The sequence below is a fragment of the Etheostoma spectabile genome, chromosome 1 (genome assembly GCF_008692095.1).
Source record: "Etheostoma spectabile isolate EspeVRDwgs_2016 chromosome 1, UIUC_Espe_1.0, whole genome shotgun sequence".
NCBI classification, from domain to species: Eukaryota; Metazoa; Chordata; class Actinopteri; order Perciformes; family Percidae; genus Etheostoma; species Etheostoma spectabile.
In genome coordinates, this window is record NC_045733.1 from 30,951,875 (window position 1) to 30,962,000 (window position 10,126).

The 10,126-nt window shown below is 40.3% G+C and overlaps 1 protein-coding gene across 3 annotated transcripts in view; it reads left to right on the forward strand.

Annotated features, from left to right (window-relative positions):
* Nucleotides 1-8,072, forward strand: part of prc1b (protein regulator of cytokinesis 1b) — a 12,627-nt gene extending 4,555 nt beyond the window's left edge. Inside the window, exons 8-15 of one of the 3 annotated variants that reach the window (XM_032512194.1) lie at nucleotides 351-487; nucleotides 1,161-1,256; nucleotides 1,859-2,005; nucleotides 2,792-2,902; nucleotides 3,018-3,131; nucleotides 4,508-4,690; nucleotides 4,817-4,851; nucleotides 7,495-8,072. In XM_032512194.1, the coding sequence (XP_032368085.1) occupies nucleotides 351-487; nucleotides 1,161-1,256; nucleotides 1,859-2,005; nucleotides 2,792-2,902; nucleotides 3,018-3,131; nucleotides 4,508-4,690; nucleotides 4,817-4,851; nucleotides 7,495-7,543 (872 nt within the window). In that variant the 3' untranslated portion in view covers nucleotides 7,544-8,072. The remainder of the gene's footprint in view (nucleotides 1-350; nucleotides 488-1,160; nucleotides 1,257-1,858; nucleotides 2,006-2,791; nucleotides 2,903-3,017; nucleotides 3,132-4,507; nucleotides 4,691-4,816; nucleotides 4,852-7,494) is intronic. The other 2 variants (XM_032512201.1, XM_032512212.1) reach the window with 2 other exon arrangements.
* The last annotated feature ends 2,054 nt before the right edge of the window (nucleotides 8,073-10,126 follow it).

Consider the following 10,126-nt stretch of genomic DNA (forward strand, 5'->3'; position numbering starts at 1 on the left):
TACATACATACATACATACATATACACTAAAGATGCATAACATTATTTCAGCATTTATTGTATGACTAGACAGTGAACGTAATAATGAGGAGGTGCAGGTGCCAGCGCAGAGCGGTTTTACCACAGATGGTGTGTAGGTGGCTTTATAGCGACAGAAGACATTTGCGGCTGCTTTTTGGAACCAAAGCGCTCTCAGCTTCTTCTTTTTTAAACTACAGCAGCGCCCTGGTCAACGTTTTCTCAAAAGACACCATGTGTGATGTCTTAATCTGAATTATTATTATTATTATTATACTGGAGTTTTGATACAAAGAAAGTGCTAAAACTTGAATTGATTTGACTGTTTGTAGAGGATTTTACTGAAGAGCTGCTGAGTCAGCACGATGCTGAGATCCAGCGTCTGAAGCAGCACCATGAGGAGCACAAAGAGCTGTTTGACGGCGTCCAGCAGTGGGAGGAAAGCTGGAGACTCTTCCTCGAGCTAGAGGTGAGTACGCTCCGAGCAGACAAACACACACTCTCCGTCCATCTGAAGGCGTGCGAGTGGAACTAAACCAGAGCCAGTTAGGTTGTACAGATAATGGTCTGCTACGAGTTCTCAATTTGATCCCCTTCATTAATCCCCCACTGGCAAACTCCCTTCTTAAAGCAGCTCTAAAGACAAAAACTAGATTGATATCTGGTCAATAATCAGTTAGTGTAAAGAATTGAATTTTTTTATTTTTTGATATCTTTAATATTTAACTATTGTGTGTATATAGTGTTTTTAAGGCAATGCACAAACCTTACAATAAACGTATGGACACACTAAAAACAAATCAAGTAATGTGCAGTTATTCGTCATCCATCTACAGTATATGAACTCTATAGGCAGCCTGTGGTTCAGTTGAGGAATCAGACTTATTAATGGTCCGTTTTTCACTTTATTACAGGATGTATTTTGTTGTTAGTTGTTAATCTTTGTAGTCTGTGTAGATCAATTTATTCCAGAAACACTGGTGTATTTCAGCCTTTGTGATTAAGATGTGTACACGTTTAAAAAAATAACCAACCACATCATTACACTCCTGAATTTCTTTGATTTAACTGGTAACACTGCTGCATGTTAAACAATGATTTTTAATATGATCATAATCTGTCTATTTCATGTCACTCCCAAGAAAAAAGCCACGGATCCGACACGATTCACCAACAGAGGAGGGAATCTTCTGAAAGAGGAGAAACAGAGGTCTGAGCTGCATAAAAGTCTTCCTAAGGTAAGACATTAAGGCCACGTATCATTTTTGAAACCACATGTTTCAAACTCAAGGCCCGCGGGCCAAATCCGGCCCCCTGCAGATTTAGATTAGGCCCGCTATAGATTCTGGCCGGCCTAGTGCGTTAAACCAAAAAGGAAAATATTACACGACACTCACAGCAGAATTTGGCAGATTTCACTCAAAAATTCCGACAGAAGCAGAGTTTTTTTCATATTTTGGCTGTGAAACATCAAAAAATATAATTTTTTTTGCCCGTTTTGCTAAATTCTACGATGGCTAAGGAATTTATTTTGCTGAGGGCTTTAAGTCGTAAAAAAAGCACCAAAAATGTCTGGAAAAAGAGACAAATTACAAAAAAGTGACAAAAAAAGCTAAAAGAAAATGTTGGAAAAAAGTGACATGCAATAACAAAGTCAAAGATATCTGACTTTTTCAACAAAATAAAAATAAATTTCAATTCACTTATGTCTGGCCCTTTTACCAGTGTGGCCCTTAGTGAAGTTGAGTTTGACACCCTTCTTCTAAACTGAACATATCTCTTAACAATTTCTAAGCATTTGACAGTAACTTGACATCATGTATATGTGTTTTTCTTTAAGCTTGAAAAGAAACTGAAAGCCCAGATTGACGCGTGGGAGAGTGAGCAGGGCCGAGAGTTTCTAGTGAACGGCCAGAAGTTCCTGCACTACGTGGAGGAGCAGTGGGAGCTGCACCGCATAGAGAAGGAGAAGGAGAAACAAGAGAGGGTAACCAAGCTGTGTGGTTTTCTAATTTTTTTTTTTTTTAAATTAACTTTATTGATCCCTTATAGGGATTTTACAATTTACACTCTACATTGTTATTATTACACACTAGACACAGGCCTGATAGACACACATGCTCAGGTCCTATATATGCATAATGGAGAGATGTCAGAGTGAGTGGGCTGCCAGTGCTGGACCAGCGGTTGAGGGGAGGGTTGGTGCCTTGCTCAGGAGCACCTTGGCAGTGCCCAGGAGGTGAGCTGGCATCTCTTCAGCTACCAGCCCACACTCCGTACTTTGGTCCCAGCAGGGACTTGAACCCGCGACCATCCGGTTCCCAACCCCCTACGGACTGAGCTACTGACACCCCAAATTCTAGGCTGCATGTCTGCTGACACTTAGAGATGAAACCATTCCCAATGTTTGCTATACTAGGACATGTCTTGGAAATGGTATAGGTCTTAAATTTCATTCACAATGGACTTAAACGTCTTAAATTTGACTTAGTGAAACCTGCAGGGCTTTCAAAGGAGACCGCGTTTTTTTACAGTGAGTTCTGGGGACAGGCAGCTAGCAGATAGCGAGGAGTCTAAAAAACCCTGTGACATTGCTTTGAGCACGTTTAAATGAACATGCATTACCATCAACAGCCATACCCCTTAGGACCTTAGTTAATACACAAAGGAAAGGTGATTATGTAATAATAATCAAAAAATGCAATGACTATCATGTAATAATTACAGTATAGTTACAGGCCAATTATCACTTCTCTTTTCAAACTCTTTACAGCTTCTGAAGAAGAACAAACAGACGGAGGAGGATATGCTCTACGGAACCGCAGTCCGGACCCCCACCAAACGCAGACTCCTCACCACGACGACCCCCAATAAATCACGCAAGGTGGTGAACCCGCTTCACGTCCATGGCTACGCTATCCCTTCTTGCTTTGTTACACATTCAGTAGCCGATTTGCTTTGTGTCACCACTGACCCGCTCCCTCTGCCCCTCTCACCAGTTCAACGCGACTTCCAGCATGTCCAGCGCCACGCCCAACAGCACCAGTCGCTCCGTCTTTGGTGGAACCGTCTGTCGCTCCCCGGTGCCCCGCCCGCCTCTCTCAGCAAACAAGGTTGGTGTCATTTTCAAGACAGAAGAGCACATGGAAGAAAAATGAACAGGAATGAACAGGAAACAGAAGAAAAATCCCGGAACTTCAGTTTAAAACTTTCTAGAAAACATTGTTGGTGACACAGGGCAGCATTAAGTCAGACGGACAACTGATCACAGTCCAGTGTTTTCCATAGCTTTGTGGAACACTAAGGCCTAAAGACACACAGATTTCATTGATCCCAGGTAGTGAGTGAGTGAGTGAGGCCACATGGGCTCAGATAGGTATAAATGGGATTGGGACAGCACTTCACGAGATCAATGTTACCGTGGCGACCTTTTAATAACAAAGATGTTAATGACACTTGCCAGTTTGGGAATTTTCATTTCGGACGGGTTTCAAATTCTTGTTTTACGAGCTGGACAACAGGTCCGGTCCCTTCCGTGGTCGTGTGTCTTGCTGTTTCCCTTTTTGTTATTTCCGGATTCCCCCAATGGTCTCTGCGGTGAACGTCACACCGCTTTGAACTGTGGGTAATTCCCTTTGGTGAAGTCTGCATCGATGCAGACTCACGGAAAGGGCTCGGTAATATTTGGACAACCCTGAGCAATTACGAATTTTGCGAGAAAGCACACCAAAGTCTGTGAGTCCGTACTTTAGGATTGGGCCCTGAAGTGCACGTGTTTGGAGGGGGTTTAGGCATTTTAGGTGTCCTCAAGAAAATGTTATGCTTTTCAATCTTAAAAAAAAGTAATTTCCCCATACAGTTTTTTTTTTCTCTCTCTCTCTTTTTGGTCATTTTTCTTTTTTTGGGGGGGGTGGGGTCTCTTTTTGGTCATTTGGTGTCTCTTGTAGTCTTTTTGTGTCCCTAATGTAGTAGTTTTGCGTCACTTTTATCACGGTATCTGTGTCTAAAACATTGGAAAAGCTAGAGCAGATAATAAATAACACTCAAAACGCTTACAGACAAAACTTGCTAAAGTAGTCCGACTGTTGCATTCATTGGGCTCAGGTGCTGCACCTTAACCTTATAATGACGGGGAAAACCATGCAGTCAGAATGATGAACTAGCTTATTATAACATTCATTTTTTCCGCTCCTGTAGTTGAATATGCACCTATGTGCACATAAAGATACCTTGGAGTATTCATTACTTCAGTCAAAGCGTTTTTACTTCTCATTTGTCCCAAAAGTTTTCCTGAAATGTCTTCTGAGTGTGATTACGTGACTATGTTGAACTGACTCTAAGTCCTCCGTTCATCCTGATCATTTGAAACATGGATGGGGGGATTGTTCCCTCCTTCCTCCTTTCCTTTCATTTTCCATTCAACTCCGGTCTCTGTGTTGTTCAAGAAGGTAGTTGGTGCCACATGTCTGATGGGATTCTCTCCCCCCAGGGTCCAGCAGCACGGATGCCAGCCTGCGGCGGGAGACCCCCCAACCCACGCCTGCAGGGCTGTAACAAGGAGAACGAGGCCCAGCTGAAGGGGAGCCCTCTGAGTGGTGCGTTGCTGACCCCCGCTAGTCCACAGCGTAACTTCAGCATAGCCTCTGTTGCCAGCACATATTCCGAGTTTGTGGTAATTTACACTTTTGTCTCTAATCTACTTTCTCTGCTTCTTTTTCCTCATTTCTATGCAATAGAAACACATTTAAGAGTTTTGTAGAGGATGGACAAATGCTAATGATGTAAATTTATATTTTAGAGGGACTTGGTCAACACTGAATCGGTTCAATCAAGGTGTGTTTGGAATCCTAAAACCTGCTGTAATTCTGACTAATCTCTTTTTTTATGCAGTAATCGCATGGCTCTAGTCATAGGGAAACCCTTTTGGAGCAACATAACATGCTTCTTTAGCTTAAGCTTTTAGCTTTAATATGCACATTTAGCATTCAGACTGACATCAGTCCTGCATTACAAAACGCCCAGGGGGCTGTTTTCCCTTCAGGTACTGAACATGACTTTAAGGGATTCTCAGATCCCCAAACCTTGAGACAGGATTTTGCGTGAAAATGTTAATGCTTATTCATTCATAAGTTTAATTTTTATGGGCATTTCCATCTTTTTAATGATAGGACCGTTCAGACATGAAAGGGGAGAGCGAGGGGGAAGACGTTGAGGTTGGAACCCTGGACCTTCTGCTTCAAGGAAGATAGATAGATAGATAGATAGATAGATAGATAGATAGATAGATAGATAGATAGATAGATAGATGGGGGGTTATCGCAGGTGGGGCCCAATGTTTTGTTGGAGGCAAAATATATGTCAGACCATTCTGAATGAAGTATTGTGGTGCTGCAGAGACGTCCCGACCTACAGATTGTATCCTACAGACTAAAGAAATCTTTATGTACAGATCCTTGTATAAATCGCACTATAAATATTTATTTTTTATGATTTTAATTTTTTTTTCGATGAAAAGGAGATTTATTATACAAAAGTGACCATTCCCTCTAAAATCCTGAGTCATATCACAATCGCAATATCATGCAAAGTAATCGCGATTAGGTAATTTCCTCATATGGTGCAGCCCAAGTGTCGGGCTATGCGCTGCGCTGGTTGCAAGACGGGGTCACCTGTCTTCCTGCCAGGGTATTTGAACTCCTGCTGGAGGCTTCAAGTTCACCTGAACCCTCACTGTAAAGATACTGCAGGCGCCCAAATATCTCAGGACGGACAAAATGAGTTTACTTCCTCTATGGCCTTAGCAGGATGAGACGGCCCTGTCTTACCATGCAGCCTCCCGTCTTAGAACTCCTCTGCCGGGAAAGGTCATGAGGTTACCTTGGACACTGTGTGTATAAATGGCTACACGAATACCAACCATGCTTGATGGAATAACTCACTGACTTGATACTTTATAGCGTCTCTGGAGTGAAAAGCTCGTCATGTGTCAGAGTTTAACCCTTGTGTTATCTTCCCATCAAAATTGAAAATCAACACTTTTGTTGACGCTTTTATCACGTTTTTTTTTTTTTTTTCCAACGTGCTTTTTTTCAGTGTTTGTCACTTTTTTGACGTTTTCAACACTGCATAACAATAACTTATTAACTTTAGTTTTACAGTTATTTGGGGAAGTTATGGTCAATAAACCTCATTTATAGGAAATTATACCTAATGTTTGAGTTAGAAAAGCAGAAATTAGGAATTATTGAGACTAAAATTAAAGGAATGGATGTTGATGGATAATCACAGACTGGAATATGTCGACTTTCACTCAATACTACTATTTCAAAACCACTTCAAATTTTTTCAAATGCTATAAAATTGAATAAGACACCTCAAAATCACCCCAAAGAGTGTGTGGAATCAATCGTGTTATTTTGGGTAATTACAATTGAGTAGTTGAAAAGAACATTGATATAGGAAAACAGCTCAATATGACCCAAGGACGTGAGGGTTAAAACTGCATCAGTCCGTCTGTGTCTTATCTATATTTCACACTTTCATAGTGTTTAGTTTCAAAAGGATTAGAAAACGTTAAGCAGCCTTATTGCTGAATGCAATCGTGCTGCGAAGTGTTGTCCCATCCGTTATCGTCCCATTACTGCATGGACTCCCACCGCCTTATCCGAGCTTATTCCACCATTTACGCATGCATGCGTGTACTCTCTGCTCCCTTGATGCTGTGCTCCTTGTCCTTCCCCTAGCAAACACAAAGTCAGCTTATAGAGGATTCTCCTACCGGCCCCTCATCTGTGGAATGGCCTCCACCTGCAATGTTAAAAGAAGCTCTCTCTCAAAACTCCCGCATTATATTACAGCCAACCATAACACGCCATCCTTTCTGCGTCCTTCACAAAACCTTTTCCCTTATTGTCTTATGTTGCTGGTTTTTGTATTGCTTATTATTACTGCTTAAATGCTGTTGTTTTGTTGCTGTCTGTTATTTCTGTGTTCCTTTTAATTGTAAGGTGCACTGAGAACATGTTTAATGGGGATTTTACACTTTAAAGCTTTAGTGTGTAACGTTCTGATATTAATGAATGTCTGTTCCATTCAAGCCGTTGCCAAATGAGTTGCTACAAAGCTAATTAAGACTAACCGTTCCACACTACACTCTCTGCATTTTTCAGTATGACTTTATTTAGAAAATGGTGACGTCCGGCAACTTTTGCGGGCAGAAACTTGAGTGAAGATAATGACCTCTTCTGAAGAGTCTATCATGTTTTGTTTTTTTTAAATCCTCCGTGTCCTCCTTGGTTACTAGCAACTGCGTGGAGGAGGGGTGGGGGCGGTGCGCGATCACTATAGGCGTGTATCCCGTGCCGATAGTGTTGTTGTCACTAATTAGAATTCCTCATTGGGGAGACAGAAACCACGCGCTGTAGCTTTAAATTAAAATTTGACTGATGTACATCTGCTGCTCTTCTGTCTCCACAGCGAGACCTGTCCAAGACCTCTGACACCAAGATCCAGCACAACATCCTGAACTCCACCACCACCAACCTTTGACCTCTCAACTCTGACTGCATCAGCTAGCTTACTCCTTTTTAAATGAAGTTCTGATTTCCTCTGAAAAAAAGGATCACTGCCTTTCACTACTATCAGCTTTTTATATGTAAATGAATGTAATATATTGTTTTAAGTCGGTGATAAACGAGGACTGTGTTGTCAGTTGCTGAGCGTGTTGTCGTCAGCCGCCTGTCACTGTGCAGAGGAAATAAAATTTTGTATAAGTTAAAACTAACACTACTTTGGCTCCCTAAATTTTGCTCATTATTAATATGTTAAATGGTAACTACTGTTTTTTCGTTTGTTTTTTTCTTCAACCTGGACCCTAAAGTGCTTGTTTTTCCACTGACAGACTCATATTATTATTATTATTATCATTATCATTATTATTCTTGGTGGCTGACAAGATTTTGGAAAGGATCCCTTTAGAGATGGGCCTTTAAAACTTTGTGTTTAACCAGAAACCGCTCGGAAGTCGCTAGCGCTAAACCCACCAGACTCCATTTAAAAAAAGCACTCATTTTAGCGCGTACAGAGCCAACATATTTTCACATGTGTATCTGTAAACTGTGTGTTTGTTTCAACCAGAACTACAGTTGTGATGGCCGGAAAAGTGGAAAGACGACCCAAAACAGCTTTCACAGTTTTCTTTTGGTTTGTCGACTATGAAGCAAGTGTATTTTACGATGCTAAAATTACTGTTTATTTACATCAAGTCTGGTGGGTTTAGAGAAATCCTTTCCATAATGTTCAGACTAAATATTAATCTGGAAAAAAAGGAGGAAATAGGGTCCATGTTGAAAAATAAAATGGTAGTTACCCCTTAACACATGTCTGCATATCGTACTGCACATTCTTTAAAAAAAAAAAAAGGAAATAAATTTTAGCTGTCTGATGTTATGGAATCAGTGGTTACGGGCCAATTGTATTGTGAATACTTTGCACTTTTTTAAGAAAATGTATTGCAGTGCATTGTGTAATTTTAACTCACTTGCACCACACACACACTGTTCCATACATATGTTTTTACACATGTATGTATTTGTGTATATATTTCTGTGTTTACTGTTATCTTCGTAGAAATTCCTGTTTTACAAATATGTAGTTTAAACAGGCCTTTCAGATTAAGACCGTTAAAGAACACCATATATTGATGCTGCACAAAGGTTTAAATATAGTTAAATCATAATTAATACAATATCATGGCTGATTTGGAAAGGCTTGTCAAAATGTAATAAATGCAATTTCAACTGAAAAGCACCGGCTCATGATACTTTGTAAGATAACCATTTTTCTTTTTAAATGTATAAATGTACATTCTTGTCTATTCTCACATAAGTTAAACTTAGGGCCGGACGAATCAAATGTATCAACATCGACATTTTAAAGCTGTTATTGACATTTTTCCCATGACGATCATTTTTATGACTCTAAAATGTGACTTTTTTTCACAAGACATGTTTTATTTCAAGCATTGTGTGCTTTCTTTTCAATTGTATACACTTTCAATAAATAGCCATAATAGTTCCTGCTTTTTCTGTTTCCTTCAATTATTTTAAAATCACAAAAATAAGCACTTTTGAATTAGAAAAAAATACCCCACCTTGAATATTTCAGCCTACTTACAGTACAAACCTTGCCAATGATGTATTGTGACAAAAATGAATCCCAAAAAAAAAAATCAATTTATCGTAATTGGGGTAAAATGTGCAATTAATCATGATTTTTGTTTATATTGTGCAGCCCTAGTTAAACCTATCAAAGCATTAGCTAATACTGTCAGTGGACTAAATAATTACACACACCACGATCACATCTCCAAAGATATGAGAGCAATTCGGCGGTCAACAAAACATCAGCTGTGTTTGAAGTCGGTCAGCTGTGAAAGAACCCAGTCATCTGTTGACTCAACAGATTACACAGATTACACATTCAATCCTGCTGGGGTTTTATCTCTTGTTTACGTCTTTAAAACCAAAATCAACCTTTTTGAAAGGCGGTTTCATGGAGAAAAGACGTGATCACAAACCATCCTTTCTACTGGAGAGACACGTATTTCAGGCTCATCTGTGGCCACGAGAGAAGAAATCAATCCAAAGTGAGAGACGGGATTACAAATTGTTTTCAGTGGATTGATGTCTCTCCCCTCTCAGATTCCCCTGATTAAAGGTCTTCAGGTTTTCCCCTTTGAGACCGTGATTAGCCTTGTATGGAATCTAAATGCTAACTACTCAGTGAGCGGACTAAAGAAAAACTTCACCCCCAGAATGATCATTTTGGGCAGCGGTTTAAAGTGTTGATCAAACAGCTGATGTTACCTGACTGAATGTAGAGATAAGAACCCGACTTCTCTGACTTCTGTCATCGAGTCGCACAACTGGCTGCCAGACCGGCCTTCAGTCCACTGTCATTCATCAGGCCAGGCCTTCTTCCATTGGTCCGTCTGACGAGCTGAACACTGTGAAGTTTTCTGATATCTGGTACTCAAACTGCTTGTAGAATTTGAGAACCTCATTGCTAAAAAAACGAGCATTAAGCATCAACTTCTCATGAATACCAT